Genomic DNA, 24,307 nt, shown 5'->3' on the forward strand with positions numbered 1-24,307 from the left:
GACCGGACCCAAAAAAAAAAAAAAAAAAGAAATCTCAGAAAGGCAGGTAGGATTAGAGCTTGATCTACATCAATAATATAAAATCCACCTTGGGGGCTGGGCAGGTGGCTCAGTGATAGAGCGCTTGCCTTGCATGTGTGAGGCCCTGGGTTCAATTCCTCAGTACCACATAAGCAGAAAAAAAGCTGGAAGTGGTGCTGTGGCTCAAATGGTAGAGCGCTAGCCTAGAGGTGAAGAGCTGAGGGACAGCGCCCAGGCACAGAGTTCACACCCACGACCGGACCCCCCCCAAAAAATAAAAACAAATAAAATCTACCTTGCAGTATCACAAACACTACACATGTGTGTATTATTTCCTTCTCTTCTCTCTCTAACACAGTGGGGATCTGACTATGTTGCTCAGGCTGTCCTAAACCTCAATTGGGCTCAGGTAATCCTCCTGCTTCAACCACTTTCTCAAGAATCTGAGACTACAGGCACATGATACCACACCTGTTACATGCTTTTTCTTAGTAAACACTATCTTCTCTAGCCAAACTTACCTTTTGAGACTTCCTGTGGTTAGTCTTAGTAAGGTTTACTACAGTAAATGAATAATCCTGCAGCTATTTCAGTCTCTGATCTCTTCAACTGGCAGTTTATAACTGTTTTATCTGCAAATTTTCATTTAGCTAGTAGTACTTTCAGAAAACTCTTTGCCATGGTCACTTTATACCATCTCCGTATTATTCATGTAATCATTTTATTTACTAAATGCTAAAAACTGAGAAAGTGAGTAATCAAAAATGGTCTTAAAAAGCCAGGCGCCGGTGGCTCATGCCTGTAATCCTAGCTACTGAGGAGGCTGAGATCTGAGGATCACGGTTCAAAGCCATTCCAGGCAGAAAAGTCCGTGAGACTCTTACTCCAATAAACTACTCGAAAACCGGAAGTGGCACTGTGGCTCAGGCAGTAGAGCGCTCGCCTTGAGCTAAAGAGCGCAGGGATAGCGCCCAGGCCCAGAATTCAAGCCCCACGACCAACAAAAAACAAAAACAAAGACAAAAATGGTCTTAAAAATGTTATCAGAAAATTCAATGCCATGTATGTGATAGCAACTACAGGCACTGTTGATGTAGTATCCCAAATAAGGCCTTAAGTCCTTAACTGGTGATCAACACCACTATTAGAGGCTTGGTAACACTCAGTTTTTATTTCCTGGACTTTGAAAGGATCAGCAAGCCAAAGGTGCTTGGATGTTCCCACTGGCGTCAATTTTAGTTCTTTCTTTGTGACATCAATCTATGTAATATCTGTAACTGCAGTTGTTTTGTCTATTGCAGATATCTCAATTTTCCATTAAGCCATGGGATTTATGTATTTTCTCATCACTAATGGGATTCCAGAAATAATTAACAACTGTTTACATACATCTGAGGCCACTAAACAATAAGCCTCCTATCCCAAGAGTTAAGTCTAATTTGTAGGTAGTAGGAACAGCAAAACCAATCTGTCCTTTCCTTATACTAGCTGGTCTAGAATGTCCTGTTTTGGAAACTGGAAATGACATACACACACACACACACACACACACACACACACATACATGTATTGTGGTGTGTGTGTGTGTGTGTGTGTGTATGTATGTTGGTCTATAACTCTAAGTCTGGGTGCTGTCCCAAAGTTTTTCTTCAAGGCTAGCGCTGCTCTATTACTTGAGCCACAGCTTCACTTCTGGCTTTTATGGTAGTTTATTGCAGATAATAAGAACATCATGGAGCCGGGCGCTGGTGGCTCACGCCTGTAATCCTAACTACTCAGGAGGCTGAGATCTGAGGATGGAGGTTCAAAGCCAGCCCGGGCAAGGAAAGTCCGTGAGACTCTTATCTCCAATGAACCATTTGAAAACCGGAAGTGGTACTGTGGCTCAAGTGGTAGAGTGCTCACCTTGAGCTGAAGAACTGAGGGACAGCACCCAAGCCCAGAGTTCAAGCTCCACAACCGACAAAAAGAAAAAAAAAATCATGGAGTTTCCTGCTCAGGCTGGCTTCAAACCACGATCCTCAGATCTCAGCCTCCTTAGTAACTAAGATTACAGGCATGAGCCACCAGTACCCAGCATATGAGTGGTGCGTAAAGAAGCAAATCCCTAAACAGCGTTATTATATAGATCTATTCACATGAAAGATAAATAACTGGAAGGCAACACTTCAAGTCCAACTTACCTGTCCCCATGACTGTTAACATGGGCTTTATATAAAACTGTTATCCCTGATTGTGGAATTTTATACAGTGGTTCTACATGTTGGCCTTTTTTTTTTGGTCCGTCGTGGGGCTTGAACTCTGGGCTTGGGCGCTGTCCCTTCACTCTTCAGCTCAGCTCAAGGCGAGCACTCTACTGTTTGAGCCACAGCACTACTTCCGGTTTTCCAGTGGTTTATTGGAGGTAAGAGCCTCACAGACTTTCCTGCCTGGGCTGGCTTTGAACCGTAATCTTCAGATCTCAGCCTCCTGAGTAGCTAGATTACAGGCGTGAGCCACTGGTGCCTGGCCGTTTTTTTTGGCTGGTCACGGGGCCTGAACTCTGGGCCTGGGTGCTGTCCCTCAGCTCTTCAGCTCAAGGCTAGCTAGCACTCTACCACTTGAGCCACAGCACCACTTCCAGCTTTTTCTGCTCATGTGCAGCTGAGGAACCCAGGGCCTCATGCATGTGAGGCAAGCACTCTTACCACTGAGCCACCTTCCCAGACCCCATGTTGGCCTTTTATTGCAACCTCATTCTAAATTCTGAGGTCTTCCTTTTTAGAGCCAATCAAAATTAATTTCACATATAATTTACAGTCTGTATGTTAAGATAGACTAAAGATGTCTAGATGTCTTTCAGTATGGAAGAGTGATATAATCACCACATAGGCATTGTTACATTTACCTTTTTACTATGACTCCCCAAGTCCTGCCCAAATCCTTGCAAGGACAGTAAACTCGAATAAGCTGACCATCAGAATGGAATAGAAGCGGGGGTATAGAGCAGGAGAGCTGGAGCTCATTTCATGACTGCTGATATCAAGGAAATCAAAGTGCTCGATGTTATTAAATCTTTAACTTCGATTATGGGAACAAGGACTTGACCTTCAAGGAGTTAAAAAGTTTAGAAGAAGATATGCTTTAGACTTCTACTTCTTTGAGCAGCCTCTACTAGTTAACTTTTTTTTTTTTGGGCTGGTCATGGGGCCTGAACTCAGGGCCGGGGCACTGTCCCTCAGCTCTTCAGCTCAAGGCTAGTGCTCTACCACTTGAGCCACAGCGCCACTTCCAGCTTTTTCTGCTTATGTGATGCTGAGGAATCGAACCCAGGGACTCATGCATACAAGGCAAGCACTCTACCACTGAGCTACCTTCCCAGCCCCTAGTTAACTTTTTTTGTTTTTTGCTTTTTTTGTCTGATCGTGGGGCCTGAACTCTGGGCCTGGGCACTGTCCCTCAGCCCATCAGCTCAAGGCTAACACTCTACCACTTGAGCCACAGTGCCACTTCCGGCTTTTTTTTCTTTTTTATTGTGAAAATACTGTACAGAGGGGTTACAATTACATGGGCAAGATAGTGAGTACATTTCTTATCAAGCATTGCATCCTCCTCCTTTGTTTACCCTTCCCATCCCTTCCCTTCATAAACATTTATGAAAGGATTAACATTTGAAGCCAGAGCTGGGAGCAAGTGGCTCACACCTGTAATCCTAGCTACTCAGGATGCTGAGATCTAAGCCAGCCCAGCCTGGACTAATTGAAGAGCCTCTTATCTCAAGAAGCAAATAGCCAGAACCAATCATGGCTCTAGTGGAAAAGCACCAGCCCTGAGCAGAAAAACTGAGGGAGAACCTCAAGTTCAAGCCCTAGTACTGGCACAAAAATATAAAGATTATTGTTAGGTGCCAGTGGCTCATGTCTTTATTCCTACCTACTCTCAGGAGACTGAGATTTGAGAATCACAGTGTGAAGACAGACAAGGAAGGAAAGTCTGATTCTTACATACAATTAACCACCAAAAAGTCTGAAGTAGAACTGTGGTACAAGTGGTAGAACACTACCTTGAGCAAAATTAGCTCAGGGACAATGTCCTGGCCCTGATTTCAAGCCGAAAGAAAGAAAGAAAGAAAGAAAGAAAGAAAGAAAGAAAGAAAGAAAGAAAGAAAGAAAGAAAGAAAGGAAGAGAGGAAGAGAAAGAAAGAGAGAGAGAGAGGGAGGGAGAGAGAGAGAAAGAAAGAAAGAAAGAAAGAAAGAAAGAAAGAAAGAAAGAAAGAAAGAAAGAAAGAAAGAAAGAAAGGAAGAGAGGAAGAGAGGAAGAGAAAGAAAGAGAGAGAGAGGGAGGGAGAGAGAGAGAAAGGAAGGGAGGAAGGGAGGGAGGAAGGGAGGGAGGAAGGAAGGAAGGAAGGAAGGAAGGAAGGAAGGAAGGGAGAAGAAAGGAGAGAAAGGAAAAGAAAAGAAAACAAAGAAACTGCAGGTTATATCACTGAAAAAGAAGAATGTACTAAATGGACATAAAAGCATATTGGCTCAAGAAATTGTTTCTTCTAGCTCCAAAGCTCCATTAACAAATATGTAGGTATTAAAGTAATTTTATACTAGAAATTTCAATAACTAATTGCTGGTGAGCATTAGTCCTGGATCATTAGGTCCAATGCTTCAGACACAAACTCTTTTTGGAAGTTAATAGATTATAAATGATAAGCAAATATATTCTCTCAGGGGCTAAATAAAAAGTGTAGGGCATTGCTCTGCCTTTCTTTTGTGAATAAGTGATTACACAATTTTCACAAATTTCATAGTATTGTGAGATAGTGATACTTAGTTAAAGTCACAAATACATTCTATCCCTCTCATTCCCTCCCTCCCATCGATGCCCTTGAGTTGCTTAATTCGTTTTCATCGATGTCCAGTGCAGCTGATGGGTTCTGCTGTTGTATGTTTTCCCGTTTCCCTCTGTTTTTGTGTCCTCCTCCTAGTTTCCCTCAGATGTGCGCATATATACCTTATATGTGGTCAACAGCATAGGGTCATTTAGTAATGATACAACAAGATGAGTGGAGGTCCTTTGTTTCTCCAGTCTTGTTTACTCTGTTGTATCTCCTTACATTTGGGTTTAACCTCCACATATTAGGGAGACCATATGTGCTGGTCTCTGCTCCTTGTTTACCTCACTCAAAATGATTTGTTCTAGTTCTATCCATTTCCCTGTGAATGCCATTATTTTGTCCTTTCTAATTTGCCTTTTTTTTCCCTTCTGATTTTGTTAAACCTTTATTGTGAAAATTTCTTAAGTAGATGAAATATTTTAAGTAACTTTTCAGCAATTTGGGGTTTGAAGGAAAGGTCGCAAGGTAAGCCTATAGCCATTTAGAATCCAGAAGGGTAGAAGAAAAATGTTTAAGTGCCCCCAAAGTTGTTGAGTGCCAATGGGCAGGTACCTGGGGCCTGTCTTATACTGCCCACCTCCTTGAGGCATGGACCTCGGTATACAGGGGATACCTAGGAATCAGCCATCAGGCCCTGGATGCTTGGGTAAAGCAGTCAGCAGTGTCCTGCACCTCCCACGCACTTACTGGGAGGCCTCCCTACGAGGAAGGGCAGGTGGGCAAGCCCTCTCATGGCCTCATGCATAGATGAACTCCAGGATTTGCCTACCCTGGACTCCAGGTCCCACTGGTGCTGTCTGAAGAGCACTGGAACTGAATAGCCACCTTCCCACATTGTATTTTTGTCATTTCCTCCTGCCCAAAGTAATAGAGCTCACTGCCATCCAGGTGTCCTGCTCTATCTGGACTGAGTGCTCAAACCAGGCTGATACAAACTTGGTCAGGTTATGGGCAGAAAAGTCCAGGAGACTCATCTCCAATTAAACACAAACACAAACACACACACACGAAAGTGGAGCTATGGCTCAAGTGGTAGAGTACTAGCCTTAAGCAAAAAAACAAAAAACAAAAAACAAAAACTCAGGCACTGAATTAAAGCTCCAGACTAGAGCTTGAACAAACAAAAAATTAAATAAGCAAAAAAAGTCATTAGAATTTTACTATATTCTAAGAAAATTGCATATTACATACATCACATTTTCATTCAATACTCAGTAAACAAACTTAGTAGAGTAATATATAGAATAATACTCTTCCTCTATGAAAAGTATTTTGAAGCTAAGTTGAGGGACCAGAATTGGAATTCCCAATGTGTTGGACAAGTTGTTTCATTAGACTTTGAATCTGCTTAACTGAAAGTTGTATGTTAGACTACAAGATAGCCTAAAAATACTAATTTCTGATATTTGTCTAGTGTCAGACTTCTGCTAGATGCTTTACATGAAGAGTTTTGATATAAATTTCATATGGAAAGCACAAACTATGTGTTTTTCACTGATAAATGCTGTATACATTATCAACTACGTATAGCTTCAGACATAGTGACTTAACCTATTTGAAAATCCCAATTTAAACTCCTCGTAATAGAGAACAATCCTAACAAATATGATCTACAATTCAAACATTGCTATGCAATTCAAATATTGCTATGCCCCTTAAGCTATTTCATTTATATCCGTGTGTTTTCTAAACAACTAGCCAAAAGTTCAACCCTATTCAGGGATACCAAATGATGTTGTTAATTGCATCAAGAAAGCTCAAGGCTCCAATTATGGGACAGGGAGTTGACAAAATCTGACACATGACTAAATTCTGCTAAGGATGATATGAGACCCACGCATTGGTTTTTATTGACCTTTTTTTGTTGACCTCAGGGCCTGGGTGCTGTCCCTGAGCACTTAAGGCTAGTGCTCTATTACTCTGAGCCACAGTGCCACTTTGACACATTGGTTTTCATATCTGATGGGTGGTGAGATAAGGAGTACAAGTGATATAGCTGACACATACTCATGCATTTTTTTTTCTTGGATCATGATGTATGCCTTCTGGAAGTCCAAAATTTTGTTTCAAAACTACTAACTAGAATTGAACAGAAAAGAGAGCAAACTTACCATCAAAACCAAAGAGGAAGCCTGGTGCCGGTGGCTCACACCTGTAATCCTAGCAATTTAGGAGGCTGAGATCTGAGGCTCATGGTTCAAAGCCAGCCCAGGCTGGAAAGTCCATGAGACTCTTATCTCCAATAAACCACCAGAAAACTGGAAGTGGTGCTGTGACTCAAGTGGTAGAGCGCTAGCATTGAGCTGAAGAGCTGAAGGAGAGCACCCAGGCACGGAGTTCAAGCCCCACTACTGACAAAACAAAACAAAAAGCAAGCAAACAAACAAACAAAAAAACCCACAGAGGAATGTTGGACAGAACAAGTAAGTCTCAAACTAGAATGAGAAAATAATTCTACTTTTAAAACTCTTTGCTGTCTGACTTTCAGAAAGTCATTTAATCTCAATATTCTTCTGTGGAATTAGGGAGTTGTTTTACCTATTTACTTGAAGATTCTTCTTTTTCTTTTTTGTTGGTTGTGGGTCTTGAACTCTGGGCCTGGGCGCTGTCCCTTAGCTCTTCAGCTCAAGGCTAGCACTCTATCACTTGAGCCCACTGGTTCTCTGGTAGTTAGTTGGAGATAAGAGTCTCACAGACTTACCTTGCCTGGGCTAACTTTGAACTGGGATCCTCAGATCTCAGCCTCCTGCAGCAGTTAGGCTTACAGGCATGAGCCATCAGAGCCCAGCCTTTGAAGATTCTTATTTTTTTTTTTTTTAGAATTCACACTAGAGAAATAGTGGCTTAAAGAGAAGGCTAGGATGTAACTTAGGATAGGATCACTTCCTTAACACTACAGTAAGGTTTTGGGTGTACTCACATACATACCCACATGTGGCAAATGATGTAATTTGACAGGCACCTGGTGGCTCACCCCTGTAATCCTAGCTACTCAGAAGGCTGAGATCTATGGATCTCAGTTCAAAGCTAGCCCACGAAAGGAAAGTCCGTGAGATTCTTATCTCCAATTAACTACCAAAAAACCAGAAGTGGCTCTGTGGTTCAAGTGATACAGTGCTTGCCTTGAGATGAAGAGCTCAAGGCATCAGAGTTCAAGCCCCATGACCAACCAAAAAAAAAAAATATATATATATATAATTTCTTTTTAGTACTACCAATAAAACCACTACATAGAAAAAAAACCCCACATTACCCAATTAAACTATGCCATTTAGTCATTCCATTCAGCATTTAATTTGAAAATTAATTAACAAAGACTTTCAGATGTCAGGCACTGTTTGCCACTAGCTTACCAACTAGTCTAAGAATGGTCTAGTATATTCTGAGAAAAGTCCCTCCAAAAGTAAACGGGAAAGCAAATGTTACAAAATGTAATAACTATTATGAAGGAAGCCTAATGAGCCTTGGGATAGAAAATAAGAGGAGGGCTGGGAAGGTGGCTCAGTGGTACAGCGCTTGCCTTGCATGCCTGAGGCCCTGGGTTCGATTCCTCAGCACCAGATAAAAAGAAAAAGCCGGAAGTGGCGCTGTGGCTCAAATTGTAGAGCGCTCACCTTGAGCTGAAGAGCTGAGGGACAGCGCCTAGGCCCAGAGTTCAGGTCCACGACCGGCAAAAAAAGAAAATAGAAGAGGAGAGGGCTGGAATGTGGGTTAGTGGTAGAGTGTTTGCCTACCACACACGAAGCACTGGGTTTGATTTCTCAATACCACATAAACAGAAAAAGCCAGAAGTGGCGCTGTGGCTCAAGTGGTAAAGCACTAGCTTTAAGCTAAAAACGCTCAGGGACAGTGCTCATACCCTCAGTTTAAGCCCCAGGACCAAAAAAAAGAAAGAAGAAAATAGAAAATGATGTCTATTTCAAATGGGGTGATCAGATCAGTAAAGAATCTTCTAGGTAAAGAATCTTCAATAATCTTCAGTAAAGAATCTTTTAGGTGAGGTCAAAAGGTCGATAAGAATACTAGAAGATTACTGTAGAAGCTTTAGTATTAGGTTATGTAAAGGCAATGGGACTATGAAAAGTATTTTTGAAGAATTGAAAGAACACTGTAGTTTAAAGTAGCAGGGGAATCAATCTGGTACACTGGAGGAGTTTATGTGCAGGTAGTACTTAGCATCTGAGACTGGTCCCCCCTAAATCTCTCCAGTGATCCCAGGAAAGACCTTGGGGAGAAGCCTCCCTCACCTTGCCCTCCAATCTCCAGAGCCCAACAGAAAAATAAGGAAACAAGTTTGATGGAAAAAAAAATTAGCAAGGGCTGGGAAGGTAGCTCAATGGTACAGCACTTGCCTTGCATGCATGAGGTCCTGGGTTCGATTCCTCAACACCACATAAGCAAAAAGAAAAAAGCCAGAAGCGCTGTGGCTCAAGTGGTAGAGTGCTAGCCTTGAGCTGAAGAGCTGAGGGACAATGCCCAGGCCCAGAGTTCAGGCCCCACGACCAGACCCAAAGAAAAAAAAATTAGCAAATAAAGAGAAAACTAACTCAAAAATCAGCTTTGAAAGAAAATCAGGTGCTGGGCCATACAGAGTAAGCTAAGAGAGTGCGTGCGTCGTGTGTGCGTGTTGAACTCTGGGCCTGGGCGCTGTCCCTCAGCTCTTCAACTTCAGCTCAAGGCAAGTGCTCTTCCACTTAAGCCACAGCACCACTTCTGGTTTTCTGGTGGTTTACCAGAGATAAGAGTCTCATGGATTTTTCCTCCCTGGGCTGGCTTTGAACTCTGATCCTCAGCTCTCAGCCTCCTGAATAGCTAGGATTACAGACGTGAGCCACCAGCCTGGCTCTAAAGAGTCTTTAAAAACAAATAACCAAGCCCAGTGCCAGTGGCTCACACCTGTAATCCTAGCTACTCAGGAGGCTGAGATCTGGGGATCATGGTTCCAAGCCAGCCTGGGCAAGAAAGGCTATGAGACTCTTATCTCCAAAAAACCACCAGAAAATTGAAGTGGCACTGTGGCTCAAGTGGTAGAGGGCTAGCTTTGAGCAGATGAGCTCAGGGACATCACCCAGGCCCAGAGTTCAAGCCCCAAGATCTCCCCTTCCCCCCCAAAAAAACTCTTTAGCTGGTGGGCATAGTGATTTGTCTGTAATCCCAGTACTAAGACTGACGCACAGAAACAGAGATCATGAGTTGGAGGCAAGCCTGGATCTCAAAAATAAGGCAAAACAACTCTCTTTCCCCATTTCCTCTCTATGTCTCCCCCACTCCTACATAAAATAAATCTGATAATTTTTTATCTAATGATATATTTACTATGGATTAGATAGGAGGTTAAGAAGGTTAAAATCAAGTATGATCCTGAAGATTTGGCTTGAATAACTAATAAAAGACAATTTAAGAGAAAGGGAAGACTCCAAGAGGGTAGGAAACTAAGTTCTGTTTTTGAGATGTTAATCTTTGAAATAAACATGGGACTTCCAATTGGACAAAGTATATGACTAGTCTCAGTTGAGTTTTAACTATTCAGATTCTATATGAGCAATTTTGTTTGCTAATTGTAACCCCCAAATCAGTACATGAATTACTTCTGCAGACTTCTGTGGACATGTACAGTGTTGCAAAAAATTAAAGGCATGTTCTCACCTGAGGTTCAAGGTAACATTCTTCCTTTATTTCAGTTTCTTAACTATAAACAAGTGTGCCTTTTGAGGTCTAGTTTGCACCAAATATTTTGCTTTTTTTGTCGGTTGTGGGGCTTGAACTCTGGGCCTGGGCGCGGTCCCTCAGCTCTTCAGCCCAAGGCAAACGCTCTACCAATTGAACTACAAGCACCACTTCTGGTTTTCTGGTGGTTAATTGGAGATAAGAATCTCACAAACTGGGCTGGGAAGGTGGCCCAGTGGTAGAGCGTTTCCCCAGTACCACATAAGCAAAAAGAAAAAAAAATAGCCGGAAATGGCGCTGTGGCTCAAGTGGTAGAGCGCTAGCCTTGAGCTGAAGAGCTGAGGGACAGCGCCCAGGCCCAGAGTTCAGGCCCCACGATCAGAACTCCCCCCGCCCCCCCCCCAAAAAAAAGAGTCTCACAAACTTTCAGTTCGGGCTGGCTTTGAGCCGGGAAACTCAGATCTCAGCCTTCTGAATAGCTAGGTTTACAGGTGTGAGCCACTGGCACCCGGCATATTTTGTGTTTCTGTCTGTGTGATTTCACTGTTTAAAATGGTGCCCAGTCATTGTGCTAATGAGCCATCTTATGTTCCTAAATGGTTTGCAAGAAGGCAACAATATACCTTACAGAGAAACTTTGCATATTAGATAATAAGCTTCATTCAGGCCTGAATTTCAGTACTGCTGTCTGTGAGTTTAATATTAATGGATTAACAATATTATCTTTGTATAATAGTATCTTTAAATGGAAATACCCATAAAACAAAGCCATGTATTAACTGGTTGCTGAAAATAATGTGATCAGAAGTTTGCAGAAACCTAAACTTGCATTTTCTTTAGGGGATATAGTCAGTACTTACCAGTTCAATGTTTGCAGTGACTTTATAGAATATAACTACTGTAAAGCAAGGAAAATTAACTATATTGATCTGTCACTGTATATACAGTATCACCTAGGTATATAACCACTAGCAAGGTGCTCTACGCTACCCATACAGAGATGTTTGAATATTGAATGACCAATTTGATTTTTGTAACTGGCAACTGTAGTTTCCACTAAACACGAAATATTATGCTAAATGTTACAAGGAACATATAACTATGGAACAATGGAAATCTTTAAAGTAAAGGCAGAGCCTCAAAGAATGGCTAAATATTTGTAAGAGAAGCCAGATACGATGGTACATATCTCAATAGGAACTGAAGACAGGAAGAACATTAGTTCAAGGCTTGCTTGGGCTTAGAGGTAGAGTGCTTGCTTGCCTTGCACGCAGGAAGCTTTGGGTTCAATTCCAGAGGAATTGAACAGAAAAAGCCAGAAGTGGCACTGTGGATCAAGTGGTAAGAGTGCTAGCCTTGAGCAAAAAAGCTCAGGGACATGTCCAGGCCCTGAGTTCAAGCCCCAGGTCTGGCAAAAACAACACACCCAAAGCCCAATTCACATCAACAAAAACTGGTAGAGAAAAAGAGGCTTTTTTCCCCCCGGTACTTTTTTATTGTAAAAATACTGTACAGAGGGGTAACAGTTACATTAGCAAGGTAATAAATACATTTCCTATTGAGCATTGTTGCCTCCGCCTTTGTTTTTCCTCTTCCATTCCTTCCCTCCCACCTCCACAACTACTCCCCCCACTTTTTGGGTCAGTTTGGGGCTTGAACTCGGCCTGGTCCCACAGCTCTTTAGCTCAAGGTGAGAGAGCTCTACTACTTGAGCCACAGCACCATTTCTGGTTGTCTGGTGGTTAACTGGAGGTAAGAGTGTAAGGGACTTTCCTGCCTAGGCAGTCTCTGTGAACAGTGATCCTCAGATCTCAGCCACCAGAGTAGGTAGGATTACAGAAAGGGCCTTTTAAAAGTCAATATAAACAGAGACTCAGAACTCTAGCAACCAGAATATTTCTTATCTTAGAAGTAATGAACCTGGGAAGTGGCTTAGTGGTAGAGTGCTAGCCTAGCATGCATGAAGTCCTGGGAAGGTTATATCAGGTTATATCACTGAACCCACTTAAATACAGAATGCGGTAATGAACAAATGAATTAATAGACAGACTGCATCTGGTAATTAATTTTGTATTAAAGATCCTTGTTTTTGAAGCTCAAGTCAGTCTGAACTCAAGGTTCTCTTTCCTTTTTCAAGTTCTGGGATGGTTACAACTGTGCGTTAAACCACACTGGACTAGAAAAATGGTGTTTTTTTGTTGTTGTTGTTGGTTTTGTTTTTGGCAGTAATAGGAACTGAACTCAGGATCTGGTGCTTGCTAGGTAGGCAACTTTACAACTTGAGCCCCAAGTACTCAGTAGTCTAAGGTAGGAGGACCATTTAGGTCAGCCTGGACTAGCCAGACCATGTCTGAAAAGAAAAGGCAAGATACCCTAAACATTGTTCTGGAGATTTTGATTTTTTTAAATCTGAGGACGGGCTGAGAAGCTACAAATTTTTACTCTATTGTAAACATTCTGGAAGAGGGACACTTCTACAGTACTTGAGATCTTTAATATGTAAACAATATAAGCTAATAGTTAAGGCTAAATGCTTTACCCAAGTTTAGAGTTTCCCTTTCCAGCCAGCCAGCCAGCCAGCCAGATTGTCTTCCTCTATCCCTGGGCCTTTGCTGTTTCTCAGGCTTCTCCCACTACTTTAATCTAATCTCCTACCCACTTTAAAAGCAAATGCCGTGATTCGGCATTTTTGTGTCCACCCACGCCTACAGTGGGATTGTATTGTTATAATTTTCCCCCCAGCAAAGTACTTTGTTATAGGACTACCAAAAGTACAAGAATCTGCAGATGCCCAAATCCCTATATAATAAAATTACATTGTTTGTGCATTACTTACAGCCTCATACTCTTGAAGTCATCTTTTGATTAATCATACTTAGTACATAAAAATAGTTGACATTCTGTATTGTTTAGTGAATAATAACAAGGAAAAAAGTATATATGTGGGATAGTCATAATTTTGATCCTTGGCTGAATCCATGGATGCAGAGCCCACAAATAGGTGGGCTGACTATATATTTTCCCATAACTGGGGGAAAAAGCTGCCTGGGGAAAACATGAGCCTCTACTTTTGTATTTCCCTCACACTGAGACTGACAATACTGTATCCCTTTTTCCTGCCTTCAGTTTATATAACTAGTATATTGCTTTTCTCCAAGTAAATATGTGTAGCATAGTGCGAGGCACATAATGAGAACTAAACAAATGGCAGTTTATACTTAGACCTGTAAAGCTGCATTTTAGTAACTGGGGGGGGGGTCATCTCTCATAATCAGTTCTTTGGTTCAAAACACAGAGAACAGTTTTGTGGGTATGTGTTGGAAATAAATATCTTTTCACCCAATTAACAGTCATTATACCATTCAGCCTGTCTCCCATTCTCTACCCCTCAAAACTTATATTAGGTTCAATCATTCATTTCCTCTTTCCTTACCACAAATGAAAAGGAAGAGAGTAAGTCCTAAGTCTAATGCATATTTTTCCTAGTACAAATGTTCACCAGAGTCTGTTTCTTCTTCTGATGAGTCATTTGAATGCTATAATGTACTTCAGATGGGCTCTTGGAGCACCTGTCTCTCTCCTCAAGTCCATCTGAAACTCTAGATGTCCTAAATAGGGATTTGTAATTTTCACAACCTGTCATATCCACACAGATTTTAAGATTAATGTCTGGGGGTCCTCCCAGCCTCCAAGACAATTTTCTTTATTGTGGAGCTGGATTCTGTATTTCTGTTACTTTCCAGTAATCCTTGACAATGTCTACAAAAGTTTAAATATATACATTCTAAATTGAGTAAATTTTCTGTTCATCTACCATAAAGGAGTAGCACACTGACAATTCTTCACCATGTTCTAGGTTTCCTATCTTGTATCTTGTTAATCAGCAAGCAAAAAGCTGAACACTTATCCAGGCCTATTACACTGTGACCTGTCATTATAAAGACTTTTTAAAAATGGTTACCAACATTTTCATTTGTTTGGCATGAAGCTCCACTTCCTGCGATCAGTTTCCTAAGTCCCTTCAGTAGAATTAAATCTCCCAAACCTCAATAACATCCTGTACATGCCTCTATTAGCACCAATGAGCCTATGGATATAATTATTTAGAAATCAGCCTCCTACACTTAGTCTCCTGGTGGATTCTAACTCTTACGTGCATACCTTGCACCAACCACAAAACACACCAAGTGTACTTCTGCACAGTAAGGCTTTGAAACTGGCTACTAAATTGTACCCGAAAGGTCATTTAATGCAAATGATAGGCTAGAAGATGTTTCTAAGTCTGCACACCCTCCATATTCTCAACTGTAAAGCAAAAACAAAAAAACACTGAAACATAATGTGAAAACCATACGGAGAAGGCAATAAAAAATGTTGAAGCAGCCGGGGCTGGTGGCTCATTGAGATCTAAGGATCAAAGGGGGAAAGGGGAGAGAGAACTCCGACCATGAAATTCTTAACTCTAACCAGCAAAAATCCCTAAGCAGAGGTGTGGCTCAAGAGGTAGAGCTTCAGCCTTGAGTGGAAAAAGCCAAGTGAGAGCATGAGGCCCTGAGTTTAAGCCCAGTATGAGAATGGGCACACACATACACAAAGTAAAAGTAAAACTCCGCACAGAGGCTCTACCTCTGCGTTTCGACACGTGGTGCTTGAAACCTCCCAATCTTCACCTTTCTGCCCTGTCATCCCTTAATTTTTTTCTAAAAATCTCCCACATCACCGGGTGTACAATAGCCCATTTACAGAACTTGCTTTAGCTCTCTTTCATGGCGCCAAATAGCTCACAAGAATATTATGAGTCTCACTCCCTCTTGCCCCACTGCTGTTCCCGGTCTCTATCTGACCACATTGACTACACCAAGAGTGGGCAACCATTTCCCGTTTCCAGTCCCAACTAAAATGGAAGCACATCTAGACACAGACACCTTTAATCCTCTGTAAGCCCGAGTTTTTAGGTCACCCTATTTTCTTCAGTAGCCCCTGTCACAATGTGACTTAGAGAGACTGTCTTCCAGGTACAGTCTTTCCAGAACTTCCCAACACCACCGGAAGATCCCATTACCCTCCTCTTACAATCTACCCTGTAGGCCACAAGAAAGGTCAAGGTTTGAAGTCTGGGTAACCCCCTCCCCCCCACCCTCTAACTTCCTTTCTTGTAAACTGGTCTTGCCCACTCGTCTGCCCTAACCCTTCCTGAGTTTCTCCCATTCTCTAAGTAATGTGTCCGTCCATCACCGCCTCCCCTTTGGCAGATCTGCATCTCGCCTGTCGCCTAACGCACTCTATTTCCTTCCAGGAGGAGACTCGGCCTCCTGGCTCCGGGGCGTCCGTGCCGTACCCACCGCACCGGCCCGCTCGCCCCTACTCACTTTGGGTTTTTCAGGAAGCTTCTTCCGGTTCTTCTTCTTCTGCTCCTCGTTCCTGAGATTCTTCAGTTGGGCCGGGTCATCCGCGGCCGGGGCCGGCGCGGCGGCCGCCTCCTCCCGCTTGCGGGGCGGGCTCCTCCGTTTCTTGCGGGCGCCGGCGCAAGCCGCGGCCCAGCCGTAGCCCAGCAGGACGAGCAGCAGCAGCCCGAGCGCGCCGGTGCCCACCAAGATCACCCAGCCTGGGTACCGCTTCGGCTCCAGTCCCAGGTCGAGGCCCAGTTCGGTGCGCAGGAAGCCCAGGCCGGCCGACAGCATCTCCCGCAGTCGGGCCGAACCCTCTTCGGCCTGCTGGGCCAGCTCCTCCTGCCAGCTCCGTGCAGCCATCTTCCCTCCCCGTCAGAAGGACTCACGGGATGACGCCGGGGCGCCGAGGGGCTGTGCGACAGTCGAGGGAGGCAGCGAGGGCCGGGGCGCCTCAGGCCCAACGCATCGCGGCCGCCCCTCGCGCTGGAGCCGGGGATCGGCCGCTGCCGCCGCGGGAAGGGCAGAGGAGGCTCCGGGTTCCCCCCGCCCCAGTCAGCCTCACGCCGCCGCCGCCGCCGCCGCCGCCGCCGCCACCAGGAGGAGAGGTGGGAGAGAGAGGAGTGTCTCCAGTGGCGGCCGCTAAGCGGCGTCTCGGCGCCGGCGCCAGGCCCCCGCTGGCCTCCCCCGGCGGAACAATGGCGGCTGCGGCCGCGACCCTCGCCGCGCGTGCGGGGGCGGAGGGGCGGGGAGGAGAGAAATGTGCGTAGGTCACGTGAGCGCGGTGGGCGGGTCGTAGGTGTCACGTGGGCGGGGCCGGGGCGAAACGCGACGAGTGAGGTTGGCGTTGGCTGGTTTCGGCCTGAGAGAGACGCGGAGCCCGGGGAGCCGGTGACTCTAGACGGGTGGCGGGGTGACTTAAAGGGGGCAAAGCCTCGCGGGGCCGCTGGGGGCGCGAGCTCTGAGAGACGTGGCGCTCGCTGTGAGCGCCGGGGTGGGGCTCTCGGGGGAGGGCGGGGGTAGCCGCGCGGGGGGAAGAGCCGGGAACCGGCCGGCTCGGAGTCGCCCCGAGTAGGTGTCGGGCGGTGCTCCCTTCCTGTGTGAGGAGGGGGTGCGAGGGGGAGCGGCCTTCTTTCCCGACGGTCAGGCTCCGCTGGAGGCTGCCGCGGTGGGCTGAAGCCGGCCCCTGGTTCATTCACAAACTGGGGCTTCATCTTCCGGGCCAGTGAGCCTAACGCGCGTCCGCCGGACTGCGGCGCGGTGCGGTGCGGTGCTGTGCGGCGCGGCGCGGCGCCGGCGGGCAGCCCATTCATTCTCTCCGGCCGCCTGCTGTCAGTCCCGCGCTCCGAAGTGCGGAAACCCGGGGGCGGCGCTGTTATTTTCCTACTAATTCGTAGCTATAATAGGAAAGAATGAAAGGAAGCACATGAGTGGGTATTTGCGTGTCGAGGGAGCTTCATGGTTTTCTGGGAAAGCTTTTTACGTAACTTCGCTTAAACCACTTCCCCCAAAATAGGAAAATCTGCTTTGTTGATCGGCTGCGGCAAGTAGCATTAGAAGGAGAAGAAGTGCCTTTTCAGACTTAATTACCCAGGATGAGTGGGAGATTCTTCAAGGTTTTACATTTTCATTTTGTTATAAGGAAACTTGGTATGTCCTACACGAAATGATCATGGGCACGTAAACAAGTGAACTAAATACTAACGCCGAATGCCAAAGGGAGCCAAGGAGAATTTTGACCTACTTATGCAGCAGTGATTATGTTGCGTGGGTGGGAGTTCTGTAAATAATAAAAATGAACTGTTAAACTTATACAGGCTTATGACTAAAGACTTAAGTTGTAGAAGGCTGTAAGACTCAGAAGTTGTCATTGGCATCTGTGTCAACTCAAAATTAACACATTCCATTCATATTTTTAAGGTTTATAATCCTACATGTTTTTATTCTAGATAAGCTTTTCCTAAGAAGTTTTTCTGACCATTTCAGATAGAACACCTGTGGTTTTATGAAATAAAACTATTGTAGTAGCCGGGCGTCAGGAGGCTGAGATCTGAGGAACGCCAGTGTGGATGGGAAAGTCTGTGAAACTTATCTCCAGTTAACCACCAGAAAACCGAAGTGGAGCTGTGGCTCAAAGTAATAGAGCTCTAGGCTTGATTGAAAGAGTTCAAAGACAGTACCCAGGCCTTGAGTTCCAGCCCCAAGATCAACAAAACAAAAAACAAAAAAACCCCATTACAATAATAAAGGAATGTGCAAGTCCCTTCAAACAAACAAGTCTCAATTCAGTACAGTTACATAGCCTTTATTGCTTTTATTTTCTGTCATTGTCTTACAAAATAGAGGACAAATGTTTACTGTATTTAGTAATAACAGATATACTTATTTTAACTCATTGTATTTCCATATACTTACATTTTATATAAAAAATAAGGTCATGTGCTTTATTGTTTTTCACATATTGTAGTCAGCAGTCATATCAATTAATAAAACATCTGAAGCAGGGCGCTGGTGGCTCAGGCCTGTAATCCTAGCTACTAAGGAGGCAGAAAGGATCATGGTTCAAAGCCAGCCTGGGCAGGAAAGTCTGTGAGACTCCTATCTCCAATAAAGCAACAGAAAACTGAAAGTGGTGCTGTGGCTCAAGTGGTAGAGCACTAGCCTTGAGCTGAAGAGCTGAGGTACAGTGCCCAGGCCCAGAGTTCAAGCCCCACAACCAACTAACTAAATAAAACATTTGATAAAGACCACCAAGAATACAGTGTAGTTCCACAAAGTTAGGTTTATTAATTTATATAATGATGGACTTTATGTAAGATTTAAGTGAAGCAAATATTCAAAAAATTCGAAACAAGCAAGGCTGTGAGGAATGCTGTTAATACCTGCTTTGATCTAAATAGATTGAGAATCCTAATTCCTTAAAAAACAGTAAAGTTAAGATAAATGTAAAATGAGTTTGAACACCTAACAAGAAGCTCAGGTTCAGAAATAAGAACTGCCTTTTCTGTGGGTGACATATAAAGGAATATCACTCAAATAAAAATGAACTACAAATACAGCATGAATGCATCTTAGTTATGTTGATAGAAACTATACCAAAAAGAAAAGAGAGCATATAGTATATGATTCTGCTCATGTAAAATGAGAACATGTGAACTAATCTATGATGAGAGAAAAGCAATGGTTATTTGGGAATGTGAGGTGGAAGCAGAGGAGGGAGGACGGTATTAAACAGGAGTATTAGGAAACTTGGAATGATGCGTATGTACTTTACTGAGATGATGATTTTATAGATATATACTTTTTTTTTTTTTTTTGGCTCTGGTGCTGGGGCCTGAACTCTGGGCCTTGCACTGTCCCTCAGCTCTTCAGCTCAAGGCTAGTGCTCTACCACTTGAGCCACAGTGCCACTTCTGGCTTTTTTCTTTTTGCTTATGTGGTGCTGAGGAATGGAACCCAGGGCCTCATGCATGCAAGGCAAGCACTCTACCACTGAGCCACCTTCCCAGCCATACGTGTGTGTGTGTGTGTGTGTGTGTGTGTGTCCGGTCCTGGGGCTTGAACTCTGGGCCTGAGGGCTGTCCCTCAGCTCTATAGCTTAAGGCAAGTGCTCTACCACTTGAGCCACAGCACCACTTCTGTTTTTTGTTTTTTTCTCCTGGTGGTTTATTGGAGATAAGAATCTCACGGACTTTCCTTCCTGGGCTGGCTTTGAACTGTGATCCTCAGATCTCAGCCTCCTTAGTAGGTAGGTAGGATTACAGGTGTGAGCTACTGGTGCCTGGCTGGTATATACTTTTTTAAAACATCAATTGTATATTCAAGTGTTGTAGTTTGTCAACTATACATCAATAAAACTATTTGAAAAAGTTTTAAAATGTAATGCATATGGTTTGGGTCCTAACAAAGGTGGGATATACCATCCTCACTTTGGGATTTGCTAATGTATAAATTTATTTTATTTATTTATTTTTTTGGGTCCGGTTGTGGGGCCTGAACTGTGGGCCTGGGCGCTGTCCCTCAGCTCTTCAGCTCAAGGCTAGCACTCTACCACTTGAGCCACAATGCCACTTCCGGCTTTTTTCTTCTTGCTTATGTGGTGCTGAGGAATCGAACCCAGGACCTCATGCGTGCAAGGCAAGCGCTCTACCACTGAGCCACCTTCCCAGCCCTGCTAATGTATAATTTTAAAGAACAAGATTTCTTAACACTAGAGCTTGCAGTTAGTTATTACCAAAGCAGTTTGTTACATATTTATTTACCTAAGCATTTTTTTGTTCATTTATATTAATTATACAAGGGGGGTATTTCTTTGTTACATTTACACATGTCTATATTCCATCTTTCATCTTTCACACTCCCTATTTTTACTTTTATTATCTTGTCTTTCTCTGGTGTAATATACTATAGTTAGACTATTTATAGATTTTATTTTGCTATCAATTTCATTTCCATCATGGACATGCTTCTAAGTAAGTCTTTGAAACTGAGGATAGGATCCTTCCATTATAATGCTTGAACCGTGGCCCACAATGTATGAATTAAACAATTTTAGTTTGAAGATTCCTCCACCCACCCCCTTCCCTGTGCTGGTCATAGGGATTGAATTTAGGGACTGGGCACTGGGCTTTATTTGCTTAAGGCTAGCAATCACTTGAGCCACAGCTCCACTTCCAGCTTTTTGGTGATTAATTGGAGATAAGGGTCTCTTGGACTTACCTGAGTAGTTAGCCTTACAAGCATGAGCCACAGGTGTCCAACTTTTTTTTTTTTTTTTTGTCGGTGGTGGGGCCTGAACTCTGGGCCTGGGCCAGAGTTGTACTGGAGCTCTTTAGCCCAAGGCAAGTACTCTACCACTTGAGCTACAGCACAACTTCCAGTTTTCTGGTGGTTAATTGGAGATAAGAGTCTCACAGACTTATGTGCCTGGGCTGGCTTTTAACCATGATCCTTAGCTCTCAGCTTCCTGAGTAGCTAGGATTAGTGAGGCAACAACACCTGGCTTTTTTTGAGACTAGGACTTGAATTTGGTTCTGATGGTTTTGCTCATTGGCTGGCGCTGTACAACCTGAGCCATACCTCCAACCCCAGTTTGGATGTTTTAAGGGAACTGAAGAGATGCTACTTAAAGCTAGTTATTTTATAGATAACAGGGTTAAGTGTCATTCTAGAGTCAGAGTGGCAAGCTAAGATTAGAATCCAGCCCACTGCTCTTGACTCCTGTGCAATCAATTCTTGGAGTTAGTTATTGTATATGTTATTCTGCAATGGCTGCCATAACAAAATACCACAGACTGGAAAACGTAATCATACCTACCGTGAAATTAGATCAAAGGTGCAACATGGGAGTGATGAACTTGGATATGTAGTGATGGATATTTCTTTCTTTTTTTGGGGGGGTGGGTGGCGTCCAGTCGTGGGGCCTGAACTCTGGGCTTGGGTGTTGTCCCTCAGCTCTTCAGCTCAAGACTAGCGCTCTACCACTTGAGCCACAGCGCCACTTCCGGCTTTTTTCTTTTTTCTTATGTGGTGCTGAGGAATCGAATCCAGGGCCTCAGGCATGCAAGGTAAGCGCTCTACCACTGAGCCACCTTCCCAGCCCCAGTGATGGATATTTCTAAATGTAGGTACCTTGGGGTTTCTTCTCAAAAAGAAAAATAAGAGGAGAGGCATCAGTTGAGAGAACTATGAAACAAAAGTCTACTTGATTTTGAGAATTCTTAGACTCTTCAGATGAGAGAACATGCTAGAAGAGAAATGGCTCTGAATAGGGTGAAGAAAGTGGCATAAAGAAAAAGCCCACGGGCTGGGAAGATGGCTGAGTGGTAGAGTGCTTGCCTTGTCTTGCATGCCCTGGGTTCGATTCCTCAGCACCACATAAGCAGAAAAAAACGAAAGTGCCACTGTGGCTCAAGTAGTAGGGCACTTGCCTTGAGCTGAAGAGCTGAGGGACGGTACCCTCAGTTCAGACCCAGAGTTCAGGCCCATGACCAACAACAACAACAACAAAAATAGCCTTTGGATGCGAGTTTTTGTTAAAATTTTAGAACAGAAGAGTAATCATACAAAGATACTCTACTCCTACCCACAAAAAAGAATATTCTAACCATAGTTTTATCTATGAAGTTTAAGGGTACTATTCCTTAGTAATATCAATGGGAGCTCAAGGTAGAGAAGGGCTTACCTGAAAGAGATGTTTGTGTGTGTGTGTGTGCTGGTACTGGGCGCTGTCCCTTAGCTTTTTTTGCTCAAGGTTGGCATTCTACTACATGAGCCATAGCTTCTGGTACCCCTAGGAGTACCAGAGTAGGCAAGATCAACATCTTGTCTGTTCCCATGGAGTTTATGTTCTAACAAGATATACTTGCAGTCCAATTCTATGATATTCTTGTCCTCAGATATCAAGAATAATCCTAGACCTTATGAACTGAATTGTGTTCCTTACTATCAAATTCATAGGCTGAGGTCTTTACCCCTCAATATGACAATATTTGGAGATAGAGGCTTTAAGTAGGTTAAATGAGGTCATAAAGGTAATGACAGTTTGCTAGGAGGAGTGGTCTCATAAGAAGAAGAAGAGAAATGAGGTGTGGCTCAGTGGTAAAGTGCCTTCCTAGTAAGTATAAGGCCCTGGGTTCAAAACCCCAGTACTGGGAGAAAAAAAAAAAGTGCCAGGGATACCTCTATCTTCCTCTTCCTCTCCTTCCCTCTCCCTGCTTACCCCTTTCCTGATTCCCCTTACCCTCCCACTTCTCCCCAAAGACACACAGGGGAAAAGTCCTGGGAGGACATAGTTAGAAGATGCCATCTATAAGCCAAGGAGAGAGGCTCAATGAAAACTAACCCTGGCAGCACTTTGAACTTGGCTTCCAACTTTCAGAATTGTGAGAAAATGACCAAGCAAGCCACCCACTGTATATTATTCTGCTATAGCCGCTTGAGTTGATTAGTGTATCTTGTCACTCTTGTTTTTGCATATAGGTTCTATTGGCTGATATCCCTCAGCATCAGTTAAAATAAAGCCCTCTGGAGACATACCACTTCTTTTCTTTAAACTTAATTTTTTTTTCTTCACCCGGGGCTAGCCTCAGACCATAATCATCACCCTGCCTTCCCCTGGGCCTAGCCTCAGACCATGATCATTCTACCTTCACTTCCCCCATAGCTAGCATTACATAGGCCTCTGTCATCATACCAACCTTTACTGGTTTTTATAATTACATTTTTATTGTACAAAATAATGGGTTTCTTTCTAACATTTACATATAAGCATTCAGTGTATTTTAATCATACTCCCTCTCCCCTCACCTTCCTGTGTTTCCCTAACCCCATTCCTTCCCACTACAATAGTCTTCCATCCTGTTATATGAGAATTCAATCAGGAGAAACAGAGAAGCCACATTTTGAGAGGTTGAATCATGTGTCTTTATTAGAAAGCCAGTGACTACAGGCAGACACATGTCCCCAGCCTTGAATACACTTAACACTGTTGGAAAACAGGCATGAGCTTTCACTGTATATGATGTTGGTATAATTTGTGGAGGGGAAGGGAAAAAAACAAATCGTTAAAACAGGGATACAGGTGGATCCATTGCAACAATGAGATGTACAAGTCGTTATGTCGAAAAACGAACTTGGGCTGGGAAGGTGGCTCAGTGGTAGAGCGCTTGCCTTGCATGCATGAGGCCCTGGGTTCAATTCCTCAGCACCACCTAAGTAAAAAGAAAAAAGCCAGAAGTGGCACTGTGGCTCAAGTGGTAGAGCGCTAGCCTTGAGCTGAAGAGCTGAGGGACAGCACCCAGGCCCAGAGTTCAGGTCCCACGACTGGACCCCCCCCACAAAAAAAAAGAAAAACGAACTTTACAACTTTGAGGGTGGAGGATTCATTGGGGGAGGAGGAAGGATGGGAAGGGATGGGAAGGGGAAACAAAGGAGGAGGCTACAATGCTTGATAAGAAATGTACTCATTATCTTGCCTATGTAATTGTAACCCCTCTGTACAGTATTTTCACAATAAAAAAAAAAGCTTTTTTAAAAAAAGAAGAAAAAACAATACCAACAAGCCAGATCAACTCCAATGGAGAGCTAAAGTGGGATGCCATGGTGGCCTGAGGAGAGTCAGTAGACAAAAGTCATGGTGCCACCACTTCTAGTCCAAAGTTTTGCTCAAGTTGCTCATTGCTCACCACCATTACTAGACCTGACTTTTTTTATATTTTATTTTATTTTTGCTCAGTCATGGGACATGAACTCTGGTCCTGGGCGCTGTCCCTCAGCTCTTCAGCTCAGGGCTAGCACCCTACAACTTTAGCCACAGTGCCACTTCTGGCTTTTTCTGCTTATGTGGTGCTGAGGAATCGAACCC

The 24,307-nt window shown here is 43.8% G+C and overlaps 2 protein-coding genes across 4 annotated transcripts in view; both read right to left on the reverse strand.

Moving 5' to 3' along the window:
* Mtdh (metadherin) overlaps positions 1-16,650 on the reverse strand; it is a 75,605-nt gene extending 58,955 nt beyond the window's left edge. For 2 of the 3 annotated variants that reach the window (XM_013012493.1, XM_013012491.1), the window contains exon 1: positions 15,925-16,517. In XM_013012493.1, the coding sequence (XP_012867947.1) occupies positions 15,925-16,305 (381 nt within the window). In that variant the 5' untranslated portion in view covers positions 16,306-16,517. Of the gene's footprint in view, positions 1-15,924 lie in introns of all 3 variants that reach the window. The other variant, XM_013012492.1, reaches the window with a different exon arrangement.
* LOC105982721 (basic salivary proline-rich protein 3-like) overlaps positions 16,318-24,307 on the reverse strand; it is a 49,222-nt gene continuing 41,232 nt past the window's right edge. Inside the window, exons 4-5 of the mRNA XM_013012398.1 lie at positions 16,718-17,339; positions 16,318-16,448 (exon numbers count right to left, since the gene is read on the reverse strand). Of these exons, the coding sequence (XP_012867852.1) occupies positions 16,318-16,448; positions 16,718-17,339 (753 nt within the window). The remainder of the gene's footprint in view (positions 16,449-16,717; positions 17,340-24,307) is intronic.

This window comes from Dipodomys ordii, unplaced genomic scaffold, assembly GCF_000151885.1.
Source record: "Dipodomys ordii isolate 6190 unplaced genomic scaffold, Dord_2.0 Scaffold17, whole genome shotgun sequence".
Lineage (NCBI taxonomy): Eukaryota > Metazoa > Chordata > Mammalia > Rodentia > Heteromyidae > Dipodomys > Dipodomys ordii.